This window comes from Dendropsophus ebraccatus, chromosome 3, assembly GCF_027789765.1.
Source record: "Dendropsophus ebraccatus isolate aDenEbr1 chromosome 3, aDenEbr1.pat, whole genome shotgun sequence".
In the NCBI taxonomy this organism is placed as follows: Eukaryota; Metazoa; Chordata; class Amphibia; order Anura; family Hylidae; genus Dendropsophus; species Dendropsophus ebraccatus.
In genome coordinates, this window is record NC_091456.1 from 154,051,653 (window position 1) to 154,070,215 (window position 18,563).

Consider the following 18,563-nt stretch of genomic DNA (forward strand, 5'->3'; position numbering starts at 1 on the left):
CTACTCTTCGGGGTCCATCTTGCGAGCCGCGGGGACGGGACTTCCGGCAGGCGTGATGACGTCACATCATCACGCCTGCCGGAGAGGTCACGTCCCGGCCTCCCATAGGCTGCTGGCATGAAGTGCCGGTGGCCTATGGGAGTGAATATAGGAGCAGGATGCTGACACTTCCTGCTCCTATATTCTGCTCACTTTAATGTTCCGCCCGCTCACTGTGCAGGCGGAACATCAAAGCGATCAGTGCATCCCGAGAAGCTGCGCAGCCGCAGCTTCTCGGGATGCTTAAAGAGACAGCGCACATTTCCCACCAAGATCCCGCGGCACCCCGGCGGGTTCTCCCGGCACCCCAGTGTGCCGCGGCACCCCGGTTGGGAAACGCTGCCCTAACATATACCAATAGTATACATCTAATTTGTGATGTAAACAGGTCCAAAAAGTTATCTACACAGGAAGTTGCAACAATAAGCAGGAACGTTCCACGAGATGCCCACCTATTTGAAGTATTGTCTATGGTGCTGAATACAGAGTTGAGTTGAAGTTGAATGCAAAGCAAATTTCTGTGGTGATAACTTTTGAACCGTGGCAAATCTGATTGTGGTAATTGGTTTCTAAGACAATTCTGGTATGCTGGTATTCTTTGATATTGTATTACTGTACTTGACCCCCTTCCCAATGGAAAAACCTGCCCTTGCTTTAATATAGTAGCTTGCTGTAGTATTCAGCTATGTCATTTTCCATTTTTATGAGTAAAACTGGCAGAATTCTGCAGTGGAGAATCCTGCCAGGCTCCGTGTCAAACTGGCAGCCTATTGGAGGCTTGTGCGCCTCCAATAGACAGCCAGTATCACACAGAAGCTGGTGGGATTCCGCCGCGGAATTCTCCGGGGTTTCACCAGTTTTAGGCTATGTTCACACAACGTATATTTTCGTACAACCACGGCCGTTGCACAACTGCCATAATTATTACGGAAATATACGTTACTTTGCCGTCAATGGGATCCCAGCCGGAGTGTATAAAAATAGTATACGCTCCGGCCGAGATCCCTAGCGGCGTCGCAAACAACTGTCAGTTTTCTGCAGCCGCTATTCATTGAATAGCGGCCACAGAAAACCCTGTCAGTGCACACTACGGAGCGAGCGGCTCCAGCCTCACGCTCCACAGTGTGCAGTGGAGAGTTCTGATGCGGGCACGCATGGATGCGCCCGCATCAGAACTCTGCGACCCTAACTATCATCATCCGGCTGGTACTGCAGTACTGGCCGGGATGATCTTCTCTGAGACCGGCCGTTCCGTGACCCGGCCGGGTCACGGAACGGCCGGTATCATACTGTGTATAAACAGAGCCTTACTCCGTGTGAACTGGCCCTATTTCTGAAATAAAAGGGTGTCCTGAGACTTTTGACTTTGCTTTGTTTTTGCTATTAATGTCAGGTATGAAAACTGTTTTATTGAACTGCAATGCTATAGATTTGCCTTGTTCATGAGAGGTCATGTTTATTTCAGAAGATAGTAGTGCACAGCTTCATGGTCTGTAGTGCATAGCTCAAGGCTTCCTGAGATTATCAGTTACATAACCTCCTCTAAACCAAAGATTGTGTAGAAAGGTTTATATACAGGATAAGAACAGCTATTGTAGTTGCACATTTACAGTCATAGGCTAAGTTCACACAGCATTCTATTTTAGAAAAGAACGGATGCTGATTTAGTGAAATCAGTGTCGTTCTTTTCTGCAGTGACATTGCATTGAATTCAATACAACGCCGCCCGTTGTGTTCAGACATCGTTATTTTATGTCTGTTCTTTAGAACAGGTATTAAAATAAATATATAGTGGTGCCTTGGATTATGACACATGACAGCAATAGAGAAGGGGGGGTTGTTCATCATGGACCAATCAGGAAGTGAGAATCACAAAGCTGTGCAGGAGGACAGTGACAGAAACCTTTCTATACATCAGTGTGAAAGGCTGAGTGTAAGTGCAGGCACATTATAGCAGGAATGGAGAGGATGAGAAGCACAAGGGCTGACAGAGACTGCAGGGAGCATGAAGGAATGAGCAGGGCAGATGTGGGCACAGTATAGCTGCACTCACTCTCTGTCAGGGGACTTCCTGGGTCAGTGTACAGTGCTGTATAACACACTATACAAACCATGCCCTTCCCCCACTCCCCCTCCCACCCAGTACAGGGAGCTCTTAAAACAAAGCAATGCTCTTAAACCAAGTTATAATTTTGAAAAACTGTGAGCTCTTCTTGCAAAACGCTCTCAATCCAAGTTACTCTTAAACAAAGGTACTACTGTGTATATAGTCACATAGTACTACTGTGTAAAAAGGTCACGCCCATATGACTTCTAACTAAATTGTCAGACAAACTATAAACCTACATATCGAGGGAATGGAAGGATTTATCAAGAAACTATAAAAAGGTGTGTGATGAGAGTATCCTATGCTATCTATACTGCTAATAGCAATTAGCACTGCTTGCTTGATACACTACTATATATATTGCTATTACATACTTGTTATGGTGGATTGATTTCCTCTCTGCTGAATAGCCAATCCGGTTCAGATTTCTGTTTGCCTTGTGTATACAATAGCATTCCTTCCATGTACAAAGACTGGAATACTGAGATTGTGTAACCAACACCATTGACATTGTAGGCTTTGTTTAGACTTGGTCTGGGTTCACCTTACTATTGTACTATTTGTTGCCTGTATACAGTACTATCTGTGAAAATGGGATGCAATATATACATGCACTTACTAACACTGGCCCCAATGACTTTAAGGGCTCAGATTTAGTCAGCTAGCAATTCTTTTCAGGTCATTTTCTGAATGGATATGTTTATTTTCCACGGCTGGTATTCTCTGCTTTCGAGTCCTGGAAATGCGTTTATATGTTCAGAAAATTACTCAGATGGAAGCCTGTAAAAGTATGGCAATATAAGGCTTAAGTGGTATGTTTCCCCCATTGACAGGAGTTCCCTATTTGCACAGTATTCCTTTACATTTTCCTATGAAAAAATGTAGAATAAATGTAAGATGACCTAAGCAACCCTCTTTGGCGTACACTAGGTATATAGCGCCCCCAAACATATATTCAGTGCTCATGCTAGGAGCTTTCCAGACACATATGCTGAGTTATGAGTTAATAAAATATAATTATATGAACAGAGCCTAAGGGGAATGATGAAATATGGGATCCAAAGAATACCGGAGGTACCATAACTAACATGTAACTACTAGAGATGAGCGAACCAGGTTCGGGTTCGGGTCGATCTGAACCCGAACGTTCGGCATTTGATTAGCTGGGGCTGCTGAACTTGGATAAAGCTCTAAGGTTTTCTGGAAAACATGGATACAGCCAATGACTATATCCATGTTTTCCACATAGCCTTAGGGCTTTATCCAACTTCAGCAGCCACCGCTAATCAAATGCCAAAAGTTCGGGTTCGGATCGAGGTTCGCTCATCTCTAGTAACTACATGTCTATTTCAGAATATCATATGTGAAAAAAGTTGTAGAACGTCAGGGAGTGAGCGCCTCTCAGATGTTCCTGCGTTGTACTGTCTGATGAAAAATAAAGGTGATGCGCCGTTCTATAACTTTTTTCACATATGATGTTTATGGACTGCTATTATGAAAAAGAGCACCACCGAGAGTATACTATATCTGACATAGTGGAGTGACCTGTGACCTGTAGTGGAACGTCTCTTTGTGGATTTACTATTTCAGAACATGATGTTTTGTTGGAGCTATTAAAGGGAATATGGAATGACCTTACAAGCCCCTTTAACCCCTGTCTTAGGTGGCACCGTCATGTAGCCCAAACCTGTACTTTGTCTGGACTGTTTGACAGCATTCATACCAAGTGCTTTGTTGCAAAGTGCAGAGGTTCTGGGTATAGATTCGTACAAAGAAGGCACGTGCAGGTCTGCAAATAAAAATCCCTGGTAATGTGCTGCTAACCTGTGGCCACATAATGTAACTCAGAACTGAATATGTTCCTGCTATGCAGATTGTACAAAATCCAAATAAATCTTGTTTTGCTTCTTTGAAAAAAAAGTTCTGCTTCTCTATCTAAGATGAAAGATACATTGTGAAACAAAAAATATACTGTAATAATATACTGTCTCTACCTTTGTCACCTAAGTGAAACAGAGCCTCTTATCAAATTTGTTGTATCAGAATACAGATAACAATAACGATTAGAATCCATAATCCTCACAGGGTTAGTCTTATCACATCGATAAATGGACAAAGGTCATTAACAAGCGTTCTACAACACAGCCCTCCAGCTGTTATAAAACTACAATTCCCATCATGCCTGGGCAGCTATAATGGTAATTGTAGTTTTGCAACAGCTGGAGAGCCTGAGTTTGACACCCCTGTTCCACAATGATGCATAGTGACTGGTTACCTATGAATTTTTCATATCCCCTGCTCAAAAATGTTTCAGTGTTCTTTCATAGTTTACTCTCTCTCTCTCTCTCTCTCTCTCTCTATATATATATATATATATATATATATATATATATATAAGTGCCAAACCCTTGGCTGATGATATTCATGATATCTAGAACATCGACCCTTCTCTATTGTCATTTTATAGTACTGTATCGCTCCCCAAAAGTTATACAAATTAGCAATTTACACTTATTATGGGAAATGTACATAAAGTGCTTTTTCCCTGCACTTACTGCTGCATCAAGGCTTCACTTCCTGGATACCATTGTGATGTCACTTTCTGGATAACATGGTGATGTCACTTCCTGGATAACATGGTGATGTCACTTCCTGGATAAAATGGTGATGTCACGACCCGACTCCCAGAGCTGTGCGGGCTGTGGCTGCTGGAGAGGATGATGGCAGGGGAACACTGAGGGACGCAGGGCAATGGAGGGACACTCAGCATACTCCTGCCATCATCCTCTCCAGCAGCCACAGCCTGCACAGCTCTGGGAGTCGGGTTGTGACATTACGATTTTATCCAGGAAGTGAAGCCTTGATGCAGTAGTAAGTGCAGGGAAAAAGCACTTTGGGAAGATTTATCAAATATGGTGTAAAGTGAAACTGGCTCAGTTGCCCCTAGCAACCTATCAGATTCCACCTTTCATTCCTCACAGACACAGAAAATGAAAGGTGGAATCTGATTGGTTGCTAGGGGCAACTGAGCCAGTTTCACTTTACACCATGTTTGATAAATCTCCCCCTTTACGTGCATTCCCCATAGTAAGTGTGTATTGGTTATTTGTATAATTTTTGGGGGAAAATACAATACTTAAATAAAAAATTTTGCTGGACTTCTCCTTTAACGATAGTTAACATGTTTTGTGCAAAGCTCTCTCTAGTTCCTATTTCAGAGTATGCACATAGCTTATTTGGGTAATATGCATTATGGTAACTATATTCTTTTATGTGGTGTACAGTAATATGATGTGGGAATGCAGAATGCAGTCCGATAGTGTACAGTATGATGTCAGATGGTTAGTTGTCAGACATAAGTGGCTTTTAATTATGCATATGTATGCTTTATACTGTTTTTATAGTGTTTTGCTATTCTGCTATATAGTGTATATGCTGTTCTGATGTTTATATATAGTGTTATGTTCTGTTATATAGTGTATATGCTGTTCTGATGTTTGACTCAATTTTGGCTATGACAGAGGCTTTGTAGCTTATTTAAGATCATTTGGGGCTTCAGGATGAGCCTAGAGACCAAGTGGCTATCAAACTAGCATTTTTCCATGGGACTTGCACACTGCAGTGGGAATTTCAGCTGAGATAAAAGTATAAGTAGATAAGAATAGACTGAGAGTCACCAGTAGTCATACAGTTGTGCTCAAAAGTTTACATACCCCGGCATAATTTTTGCTTTCTTGTCCTTTTTTTAAGAGAATATGAATGATAACTCAAAAACTTTTCCACTCATGTTTATTGGTCGGGTGAAGCCATTTTTTGTCAAACAACTGTTTGTTTGATTTTTAAAGTGTCACTGTCGTGAATTTTTTTTTGCAGAAATCAATAGTCCAGGCGATTTTAAGAAACTTAGTAATTGGGTTTATTATCCGAAAAATGCATTTTTATCATGAAAAAGCAGTTTGAAGCTCTCCCCCCTGTCTTCATTGTTCTCCTATGGAGAGAGCTAAAGAAAAGACCAAAACAGGACAACAAAGAGTTAATCTACAAATCCCTCACGGGATATCTCCTGTGACAGTCACCAGTGACCTGTCTGAGCTCGGATTACAGCTGTCACCCAGCTCCGTGCCTGTAATCCTCTGTTATCTGCTTTCTGCTGCCAGCTAACTCCCTCCTTCCTCCTCCCCCCTCCCCTCTCCCTAGAACAGACAGGGTACGACTCCTGCAACAAGTCACAATTTTCAGATTTTTCAGAGTGGATGAAAAAGAGGAAGGAGGGGGGGGCTGGGAAAAGGCTTTTTACATGCAGATAATGGCAGATTTGGCTAATAAACCCAATTACAAAGTTTCTTAAAATCGCCTGGACTATTGATTTCTGCAAAAAAAAAAATACGACAGTGACTCTTTAAATCATAATGACAACCAAAATGCTAGAAGGTCTGTGAATGGAGGTCACTCAACTAGTAACTTGTTTAAAGTGATGTAGTTTGTAGCTGATGTCTGTTAGGGTAGCTCCACACTTACCGTACCACAGCAGATTTTCTGCTGCGGATTCGCAGCAGATTTGACTAAATGAATGAACACAGCATGAAATCCGCACTGTTAAATCTGCTAAGGATCTGCTGTGGATCCACAGCAGATTTGATGCTGTGTTCATTGATTTAGTCAAATCTGCTGCAGATCTACTGTGGATCTGCTGCGGATCCTCAGCAGAAAATCCACTACAATACGGTACGTGTGAAGCTACATCAGGTACATCCTCTTTAATCTGACCCAGGGATAGAACGCCGCCGTCACGGGGAAGCCAGTGTCGTGGTCCATTTTTTCAACCGCGGCCCGGTTCCCGTCTACGGCGCCGTTCTATCATGGGGTCTTGGGCCGAAGCTAAAGCACAGGAGGCGGCCCGGCCCGTCCCCAGTGGGAGGGAATCCCCTCCCCTCTATGACGCGGTTTCATTATAATCAATGGAGCCCCGTCATACAGGGGCAGGGGATTCCTCCCACTGGGGGCGGGCCGACCCGCCTCCTGTGTCTCAGCTCTGGCCCGGGACCCGTTGATAGAACAGCGCCGTACACGGGAACCGGGCCGTGGTTCAAAAAACGGACCGGGGCACCGGCTTTCCCGTGACGGCGCCCTTCTATCCCTGGGTCAGATTAAAGAGGATGTACCTGATCTTGCCCTTGATCAAAGGTCTTATACTGACCACACATACATCACAATTTTGCCATGAATGTATTATATCATATGTATATACTAAGATACTGTATGGTCATATTTGCATGTTCTAGGAGAGCGACAGGCCCCCTATCCTGGATTTGGGGACACCCATACCAGGGGCTCCGCCTAGTGGTTAGGTTTGGTGCAATAGAATACTGCCCTCCACCTGGACCCATACTGTTGGCAAAGTAAGGCCTAGAATATATATGTAAATATAGGCATATATTGGTTTTCAACTAATAAAATCGCACATATAGAGTGCTGTCAAACAGTGTTTTTTTCATGTTTTGTCTTTGCAAGCTTTAAACTGTTGACATAACTTCTGCAGTATCAACTGTAAGACATAGATCACTCTCCTCTTTACGTCTTGCACGTACTTTATCTCTCCAAGAGCAACTTAGAGCAGTGGTGAAGGTAGACGCATGTGGAAAGGCTAAAGTTTGCAAAAACAATTCATTAAAGAGGCAAAGACTGAAACCTTTGAAAGAAAGTCACGCATGCTGCTGCCCAACATCCAACAATCCCTTGTTCAGAATTTAAGGATCTTGGAAAAGAAAACCAGCCATGGCACACCATCTTCCCTGGGTTACTAGATGACTGCACTGAGGGTGCCAAACTTGCTTGCTAACCTCATAACACACCAGCAGGTACCACACAAGAAGTATAAGACCATTTTCCTGATGGATGCTGTAGCCCTTCTTAAATTCCTAAATACCAAGTCTTTGTCTCGAGCAGAAATTTGGAGGTCTGTCACAAGTTGGAAAGTCTAGATCTGCAGTGCCATGGAATGACGGATGTCCAATGCACACAGTGTATAAAATGATGGCCATTGTCTGCGCAGATATCAAAATAATGATCATGTTAATTATTTTTGGAGGACGTTAATTTTTAGTTGTCACACACAGTTTTTCTTTTTTCACCGTCCTTTCACTGTTTTTACTATTAAATTCAATTGACTTTTCAATTAAAGACACATCCAAAGGCCAATTAGTCCACCTAGACTGGAATAATATACCAACAGCAGCCAAACAGTGAAATGACGGACATAATTTTAAAGGAAGAGAAAAAAAATGTGTAAACATAGCCGTATAGTGATAGGTAAATGTATGTGATAGACGCTGCTAGGGGAAGTTTTCTTTGGAATTAAACTTTTGTCTAAAACTTTTAATTATGTAGATTAAAAATCCTCCATAGACATAAAATAAATCATGGAAGCATTATTCTAAAGTAAACTTTATTTAATATACAATTTTAATTAAAACTGATAAATTTCAGTCATTTACAGTCTATTCTGCATTCTAGTCACACAGATTGCAATAATAACAATGGGACATATACAAATATAATAAAAATAATTGTATCTTGTAAGGCACATACTGAACAAAATAAAATATAAAGGAGTCTGGCATTCAGGACTTCTATAAACTTGTGAGTTGGCACAAAACCATAGCTTATACCTACAGTATCTGTATCTTTTGTGAATAGATTATTGAACTTTATTTGCTTGTGAGAGAAATTTTTTCTCTGTTATACCCATGAAGGATTGGGTAGGGTAGACCTATAGTACATATTAAAGTTACCCATACACATTCAACAGTTGTCAAACCATCATTTGGCAACCTTTTGTAGTTGAGATCTGTATTTCTTGTTACTTGGAAACAAAGGATCAGATAGGCAGCAAATTAGACACAGCTCTCATACATAACATGGGTTCTTCCCCAGACTGTGAGGCATAGATATGAGTGCAACAGACTAACTGCCGGCTCAGGGATATCAATCCAGGAGAAACACATAGGGGGACATTTATTATTGGGTCTAAAACGTGCAATTTTTCTACAGCTTATTCGTCAGTTTTTTTACCCAGCCAAATCGGACAAATTTAACAAACATTTCATTAATCTGTGAATAGAATAATTGCAGAATATTCTCAGAATATTTACAAAAAATTGTGCAAACATATTACCCTGGTACCGACCAGACGTAAGCCGGCACCAGTCTGTGTGACTTTTTAAAAAAGGTAAATTTGGCACAAATTCTATATTATGCAAATTTTTGTGTGAATGCTCATAACGGGCCGATTTTTTTAAAAAAAGTTGTATCTGAAAAATATTCGCTCGTCGAATACTGGTTCATAAATAGACCTTAGACCAAAAAATGGGCGAAAAATCGAATTATTCACCTAAAAATAGGCTCAAAGCCCTTGATAAATGTCCCCCTGAATGAGGTCCTGCACGTGCAAAATATGCAAAACTTTATTGGAGAGCCATAAAAGCACATTTACTTAGAGCCAAAAGTCATTAAAACACCAAAGCGTTTTTGGCTTATTCCTAAGCAAGACATTTAAAAAAGTATTTTCCCCCTACATGCCTAATATAGTTCGGCCTTATTTACTTAAAGCAAGTAGAGTTTAAAACATGTTTCAAGCTTTTTTTTTTTTTTTGGGGGGGGGGGGGGGGGGTCTGGCCTTCTCTTTTGGAATGACAATTATAACTACAACACTTATTCTATCACTCGGCAGTAGATCATATAAACAAGGGTAGCTTAAGAGGTTTTTCCATCCCAGACATGTATGGCAGGTAAATGGGAGAGTTACAAAAGCAGCATAGCTGATATCCTATATTGTCCTGTTCTAAAGACAGTTGCAAGACCTGGAGCTGGGACCAAATCTATCAGATTTTTTGCATATCCATCTTAGTTTAGAGGTTAAAGAAACTCTGTTTTTAAGGGGAACTATCAGCAGGTTAGACCAATCTAATGGAGGGGGAGGGGCCAGATGACGGAGCAGTGCTCCTAAGGGTGCTCTGGAGTTGAGTTTACCCCCACTAACAGTGTGATACTGATGCCGAGTTGGAAGATAAGACACATACCTTCCTCCTCAGCACCCCTGGCGCTTAAAGGGGTACTTCGGGCTGGGGTCATCTTTCGTGTATGGCCGGGGAGGGGGTGGAAATAGAGGCCGCTGATCCCCGGTTCCAGCGCCAGGTCCCGTATTGCGCCGCCCCGTTCTTTCGTCCTGCAGCCGCTTCCTGATATAAGCTGTGGCTTGAGAAATTACGTCTAAAGGCAGCTCAGCCATTCAGCGGTCGAGGCGGGACTCCGCTACGACCGCTTAAAGGCTGAGCTGCCTTAAGACGTCACGTCTCAAGTCACAGCCCAGACCAGGAAGCGGACGCGGGCCGGAAGAACGGGGCGTCGCGATCCAAGACCCAGCGCTGGAATTAGGGAGGTAGGTAACCAGCGGCCTCTATATCCACCCCCTCCCCGGCCATACACCAAAAATTACCCCAGCCCGGAGTACCCCTTTAAAGTTCACCTTTCATTTAAGAGTCTATGCTGGTGACAAATTTTCATTCTATTCTATTATGTAATAAGCACCATGGTACAGTATAAAGAATAAATCTACAATACAAGCAAATGTTGAGTAACTCTGTATTACATTGCACTACTTATTTTGTACTGATCCCTAGTCATAACTTGTTTTATAGTCCAGAGCTATATCTGCCTTCTACTGTTCATCCCAGGAAACAGTCAACAAGCTTGTCATCAGAAACCATTAGCAGCTTTACTAAGCTCCTGTGATTGAGTACTGTGTTGGCTGTTAAAAATTATACTTCCCAGAATGCAAATCGCCACAGCATGCATCACAACAGATGCTGGGAGATTTCAGCTCTGAAGCCTAAATTAATCAGGATCAACCAAAGACTAATGACACAATAAACTTACATTTACTCAACTTTATGTAGATTAATTCCATATGCAAATAGTGTGCAAAGGTAGATAATTATTGAAAGTTCAGCAAAATACCTAGTTTAAAGCTATACTTAAAGGTTAATATAACCTTCCAATAAATCTTCTAAAGAAGATATAAAAGAGATTTAGCTTTGTTCAGACCACAGTTCTTCACCTTCTATAAATGTCCCATGGAAAAGTATTCTTTCCTCGGCTATGGATTCCTTTTGTTTATTTGGCTTCATTTTGATCATTTGGGGAAGAACAGTGTGTAAACTATACATAAGGTATATTATTACACAAAATCAAGTATGCACATCACTCTGTCCATTACTGTCCTCTTAAAGTGCCTCTGAGGAGATAATCTTTCCATTATCCTTTGAAGGGTCAGACTTGCTTGGTGGAGGTTTATATATAAAATGTGCAATAAAAAGAAAAATGATTGTGAGACATTTGCTTGCTGCACCTAAAAGGAAAGAAATCAGATAAATTAGTGTTTTTCAATTGTGTTATACATGCCACATAAAGGATAGACACATAGTACTGTCTGTAAGATGCTATAATCAATGGTATAGTAATTTATTCCAATGATGCATTAAATCTTTTGGAAAGTTTTAATCATAATTTTTACTCTGCATTATACTAAAATATAAAAAGAAGCAAAGAAAAAAACATACAAAGAAAAAACTACCAATGAATGATGATGAGGCCAGTAACAACTAGCCATGGCAACATTTCACCCATAGCAGTCACTATGCCCAGATGACCAGCCATCACCATTGACATTTTATTATACAAGCCAATAATTCAAGGAGCACTAGGGGAATGGTAAGAGTAAACTTAAGGCCCTATTACACAAAATGATTATTGGCCATATTCGGCCAAAATCGGCCATTACGGCCAATATCGGCCATTACGGCCAATAATCGTCTTGTGCAATAGAAGACAACGATCAGCCGACATGACTAATATACAGTAGCAGCGATCTGCTGCCGTCGCTCCGTGGAATAGGAGCGGCTGAAGTAGACCACTGTTATCTGTTATGGGCTGCCTGGACGATCCAGCGATCACCCGGGGAGCCCCTCCCCCCTGTACTTACCCACTCGATGCTGATGCGTGCAATAGCGGCGACAGCAAGCGGGGATCGAGGAGCAAACAAGCGCTGACAGCACTCATTTGCTCCTCCAGTCATCCCGTGTAATAGGGGCTTAAAGTGGTACTCCAGCGGGGGGGGGGGGGGGCACTTTTTTGCCGGGAACAGGGAGCAGGTGGCCAAGGGAAAAGATATCCACTCACCTCCACGGTTACAGCGGCGCGTCCTGCATTGCGGCGCTCCGGTGCCCGGTTCCCGGCCGCTTCCGCGTGTCTGACACGGGCCCGAGACGTGACATCTCAGGTCCACTCAGCCACTCAGTAATAGAGGCGGGATCTGAGCGGACTGGAAACGGATCCGGCCTCCTTCACTGAGTGGCTGAGCGAACCTGAGACATCTCGGGCCCGCATCAGACACCCGGAAGCGGAAGGGAACTGGGCACCGGAGCGCTGCGATGCGGGACCCGCCGCTGGAACCCAGCAAAAAAGTGCCCCCCCCCCCCGCTGGAGTACCCCTTTAAGGAATTGAAAATGTAAGTATATGAAGTTAGTTGCATTTGTCAATTATTGAACATAACTTTTTATTTGTGTAAGACCCTTTTAAAATGTTTGCAACTACAAGTGTTAGGGATGTCATATTTTGTATATTTAGTGCAGCCATTACAATATGGCGCTGACCTTCTAAACAAGTAGAGATGTGTACATACCTCAAAGCTTATGTAAGTAAACACTAGTGCTATGCAAGTAACTGTTCCAATACCTCAGCCAATGACATAAAGTACTGACACGAGCCTTAGTAGAAGAACACACGCCCCAGCGTATAAAAACTGTCTGCCATCTTTGAATAGAGGAGATTCACCTTCACCATCATTGTGTCAGGGTGTTTGATTCTCACGCACTATAGACTTTATAACTTCTAATTCGGAATAAACAGTCAATATAACAGCACTGTTGAGGTGCATCCATTACACAGGGATGATTTTTTTTGTGGTTGTTTTCTGGGTGTCAGCTATTGCTTCTAGCACTAGTAATCTAACAAATTAAATGAACACAGACCCTCTACTCTATCTATTGGTGCAATGCAGGCATTTAGGAACTTTTGGCTGCCCAGGCATAATGAGAATTGTAGTTTTGCAACAGTTGGAGGGCCAAAGGTTCTCTATCACTGCTTTAAAGAGTTACTGGCACCAGGACCCATCCAAGTGACCACTGTAAATTAAAAGCACTTGGGACTATGACATTTCCAGCTACTTGCCCTCAATGTTTGTCACAATATATCCAAAAACACTTTTTTCATTGTGAGACATAGGTATTTTTTCATATAGGTCCATCATTTCCTGCAATAAACTAGGTTTCTAACATGTTTCTTTGACATATTATAATACTTACTAATGCCGATCAATTTGTAAGCTGTGCCCGTATTATTGTATGTCCAGCATGCTCCCTGTTTCCCACAGTCATTCACGTTCCATAAAATACAACTGCTGTCTATGACAGCTCCAAATACTATTGGTCCAGGAATTGAACCTAGAAGCATAATAAACATTACCATCTTATCATTCACATGGTCAATTAAATAATTTTATATAAATGTGACATTAAAAATTTCCCATGTTTAAGCTGGGTTCACACTACGTATATTTCAGTCATTATTGTGGTCCTTATATTGCAACCAAAACCAGGAGTGGATTAAAAACACAGAAAGGATCTGTTCACACAATGTTGAAATTGAGTGGATGGCCGCCATATAACGGTAAATAACGGCCATTATTTCAATACAACAGCCGTTGTTTTAAAATAACAGCAAATATTTGCCATTAAATGGCGGCCATCCACTCAATTTCAACATTGTGTGAACAGATCCTTTCTGTGTTTTTAATCCACTCCTGGTTTTGGTTGCAATATGAGGACCACAATACTGACTGAAATATACATAGTGTGAACCCAGCTTAAAGTGATAAATATCATAAAACACTGCATACTTTTTGCAGTTTTTCATTTAGTTTTTTTGAGCTGAAACAAAAAAGGTACTAAAAGTAAAGTGAAATATAAAGGAAGGACCTATTCTTCTTGCTGGATCCACTTTTGGCAATGGGTCAAAAATCTGCATGAAAAACGGTTTACATTTTCTAACATTTTAAATCCACTGTGGTCCACAGTATGAACTAGCTCCAAGATAACACCTATCGTTAGGGCTAATGCACATGTCCGCAGAAACACGTCAGTGCACGGATGGTGTCCTTCGAATACGTTAGAAAATTATCGTTATAACCATTCCAATCAACGAACAAATTGTTTTTCGATTAGCGAATACACGAACAATTAGCAACATGTTCGTACGGACATATGAACATTTACGCTAAACACTAGTCAGGAGCTCCGATACTGTGCAAATCTTTCCATTATAATTTTGCCTTGTCAGTTCTATTCCTGATTTTGGCTGAAAAAAGACTGACAAAAATACTATGTGTGAACATTGCCAGAGGCTACAAATGATGGTAAATGTGAGAAGTACATGTAACGTTCTGATTTCATGTGAGTGACTTCATGTGCACACCAGTACTAACTTTAATATTTGTACGTTCATTGTGTCTGTTTAAATAAAATTGGTTATAGTTTATACGGGTTGTGATCCAATTTTTGTGGCTATATTTATTTTGTAGGAGTAGACAAACATTTTACAGCCGTACATGACTTCAAACATACCTATCAATTAGAAACATTTTTGAAATGTCAATAGTAGATGTCAAAAGCTGAGAACACCATCAGTTAGGAGAATGAGCAGGAAGAAGCTTTGTCCGGTTGCCCCATAGATGTGGAGCCGCTGCACAGAGATCGCTGTGAGCTGGGGAAAGAAATGTGCTGCCATGCGGTTCTCATGGCTCATTCTCCTAATCCATGGGGGTTTTATCAGTAAGACTTACCAATCAAAACTTTTGACATCTCTAAAGTTTTATCTAAATAACAGTACTCATTTTAGAGGTGGCCTACTTGATGAGTAGAGCAATATAGGAATAATCTGTGCCTTCAGTCTTCTATGTTAAAGGGGTATTCTGGCATAACAAAATGTTTATATGTTGGGAACAGTATAGGAATTGAAAAGAAAATGTGTCAAACCTTAGTCCCCTTTTGCAACTACTTGTCCCCTACTGCCAACCGCTTCTGAGACGAGACGTCAGAACAGGAGGAGCGGCAGAATCTACAGTACATGCTCAGCCAATCCCCTCTAAGCCAATGAATGGATGAGCAGGAAGTTCTTCATCTCAGAAGTAGGGAGAACTAGTGACAAGTGGGGGACTGGAAGTCATTGTAATGGGAGGTAAGTATCACTTATTTTTATACTGGGCCCAGCAACATATACAATTTTTTCCTTATGCTGGAATATCCCTTAGATCTATAGCTATCCGTTATGGAACGTCAGTATTCTCCAAATATTTGCAAACACAATTATATTTACCTAATAACCGAATAAATGACCACTGCACACCAAGAGCAAATGACCTCTGCTTGTCGGGTACACACCTGAAAGAAGGAATTTTTTTATTGCTCGAAAGATTTTACAACCTAATATATTTAATACAGTTCTTCTAAAAAAAATGGCAATATATGGCTGATTCTATAATAGACATGTGGCTGGCACTGTAATGTGCAGACTATAGTTGGCTCTGTAAGTAATGAAGAATGCCATAAATCCAAGTGAAATATTTATTCTATATCTGAATGTGTAAGTGGTTGCCATGAGAATCTAATCCCAGACTTCCCTGTTTCTCTAATATTTAACATTTATTTTTAAAACCAACATTTCCATTTCTGTGTTCCTGGTCACAAAAAGATTACAGGTTTAGGCCTGTTTAGGATTTACAGGTATAGACCGGGTTCACACAATGAATGACAGCGGCCGTTCTGTGACACAGCCATGTCACAGAGCGGCCGCTGTCTGTGAAGTTCATCCTGGTCGGTACTGCAGTACCAGCCGGATGAACATCACTTTTTTTAATTAGAATGAGGGCGCATTCAGGTGTGCCCGTGCTCCATTTAAGCATAACACACAATGGGAAGTGCGGCCGGAGCTGCACTTCACATTGTCTGCACAGTGTATTGTGTGCAGCCACTATTCATTGAATAACGCCCACACAAAATAGACATGTCAGTTTTCTGTGCGGCCATACAGAACCACGGCTGGTGACTGTGTAAAGAAAATAATAGGTTCATACCTTCCCTCTCCATGCTCCCGATGTTTTCTTTGCCTCTCCACTCTCCCCGCAGCCACCGGCACAACTTCAGAGTCAGTCTCTGAAGTGACAGGCTGCTCAGCCAATCACTGGATGGGACAGGACTGCCACAGACAGTGATTGGCTGAGCAGCCTGTTACTTCAAAGACTGGTGTAGAAGCTTCAGAGGTGGCTGCATAGAACGTGGAGAAGCATAGAAAACACCAGGAGTATGGAAAAGTCATGTGTGAACCTTTGTTTTATGCTTATACAGCAAAGGCTGCATGGACATCACTAATTACTAATGATGTCCATGCAGTCCTTGCTGCTAAATATTTGAGCAGTGTAACAGGCTTAGTAAACAAGCACTGTTCAGCACTCCCTTACTATAGTGATAGGGCCATATAATAGAGCCCTTAGCTTCTGTCCTGTCACACCCACATAGAGACCCCAAGTAGGACACTTGGTATATACAACTTAGCAAACCCCATTTAATGTAGTACAGTTGAACGCTTATAACAACCTTGTGTGACCATTGTATCACATGGATTTACGTCATTCTACATCAGTTAAGGAATGTGCACCTAATAAGACCTTTTGAAACATCAAAACCATGGACCAGATCTCTATCAGAGGGCACTCCTTATCTACTGACTGCTTCAGCTATTTACCACCCGAGTTGTTTACAATGATACGGTAGCTGACTTTTATGGGACTGGCTCAGCAAAGTGTACACTTTGTCACTATAATCGGGACAATGTGGCTGGCACTGTAATGGAGATCCTATATGTGGTCTAATTTGGCCCTTGAGACTCATGATGTCCCCAAACTCTTTCTACTTTTGTCACTGTACCCATATCTCAAGGTTGGAACCAGCCATTGATATTAGGTGTAAGGGGGATTTGTGGAGATTAGGGTCAGACATGAGAGAAAATCACGGCCCAACCCCTTTGTTCTCAGAGGGATAAGCCGCAAATACAAAAGTCTGGCTGTGCTGTGCCATGCTGAATATTCCTGTGAATGGGGAGGACATAGGGAAGAGGGAAAAGGTAGCTGTCGACTGAACTACTGTTTAGCCGACAGTTATTGAAGTATATGCCTAACTATATTGTATTACAGAGACTATGGCTACCTTTGTAATTGACACGCAGTGGCTACCTCTGTTAGGGGACACTTTGGCTAGCTCTGTAATAGAAGTACTATTGCTGTCAATAATGTCATGTATTACTATGACTTCTTTAAGGAAACCTTCAGGTTTGGGAAACTAAGGTATTCTGGGCTCAACTGTGCTGAAATAAATTGGTACTACATGTCATCAGATTGGGTAATAATGAAATAAATTACTTTTTATTACCGTTGATCAATGTAGTTGTGAATTAACTAAAACTTTATGAACTTTTGAAATATTCGAGTTACCTGCAGTTGGGAAACGTTCCAGCGAGTTATGAGCCACATAAATTACTACTGTAAAACTCTCAATAACATTTACTGTATGTAAATGAGACAAATCCGAGCCAAGACTTGTTTTACATAGCTGATACACAGATTGCCAAGAATGCTGACAATGTTACTAGCATCTCTTGTAAGACGAGTATGTTGCTGGAACTTTTCACTTAATGTATAGGAGAGGTGTCTATGGCTTTGTGGCCCAGCTTAGAGACAGTGCCAAGGCCACTAACTATCCTGTCAATAGCTATGAAAAGGGGGCCCAGGCCAAATTTACACCAAGGCCCATGAGCCTTAAAGGAAAAGCGTCACCTGCATTTCCTTTTACTGATTAGAGTCAGATACTAAAAGTTATACTTTTAATTTAAGCTGTTTCTGTTTTATGAAAGTAATTTTTCTTTTTACTTTTTGTACATTGTTATGGGTGCTGCCATCTTGCCTGGGCTGTAGATGAATGTGAAACATCAGTGAGCATGCTCTGTGACCTGAGAAGAGGTCATTCCACAGGGAGCCTGCTACTGTCTCCCTAATCTACTGGCCACATGATGCCATAATGCTGTACAGATCACTTTACAGCAGCCTCCTCTTATCACTATAGACAGAACAGGAAGTCTCAGCTTATTTTTAGCCCCAGTGGTGAGAATGAAAACTGCAAGATATCAGAATATTTTTATAATATAGATAGAAAAATGGAAAATTTGAAAAAATGGCACCAAAAACTCTTAACG

The 18,563-nt window shown here is 41.5% G+C and overlaps 1 protein-coding gene across 2 annotated transcripts in view; it reads right to left on the reverse strand.

The window, feature by feature from the left end:
• Nucleotides 1–9,805: 9,805 nt before the first annotated feature.
• LOC138786172 (solute carrier organic anion transporter family member 4C1-like) overlaps nt 9,806–18,563 on the reverse strand; it is a 50,426-nt gene continuing 41,668 nt past the window's right edge. The window contains exons 11-13 of one of the 2 annotated variants that reach the window (XM_069962966.1): nt 15,636–15,700; nt 13,568–13,705; nt 9,806–11,552 (exon numbers count right to left, since the gene is read on the reverse strand). In XM_069962966.1, coding sequence (XP_069819067.1) covers nt 11,428–11,552; nt 13,568–13,705; nt 15,636–15,700 — 328 coding nt within the window. In that variant the 3' untranslated portion in view covers nt 9,806–11,427. The remainder of the gene's footprint in view (nt 11,553–13,567; nt 13,706–15,635; nt 15,701–18,563) is intronic. The other variant, XR_011362192.1, reaches the window with a different exon arrangement.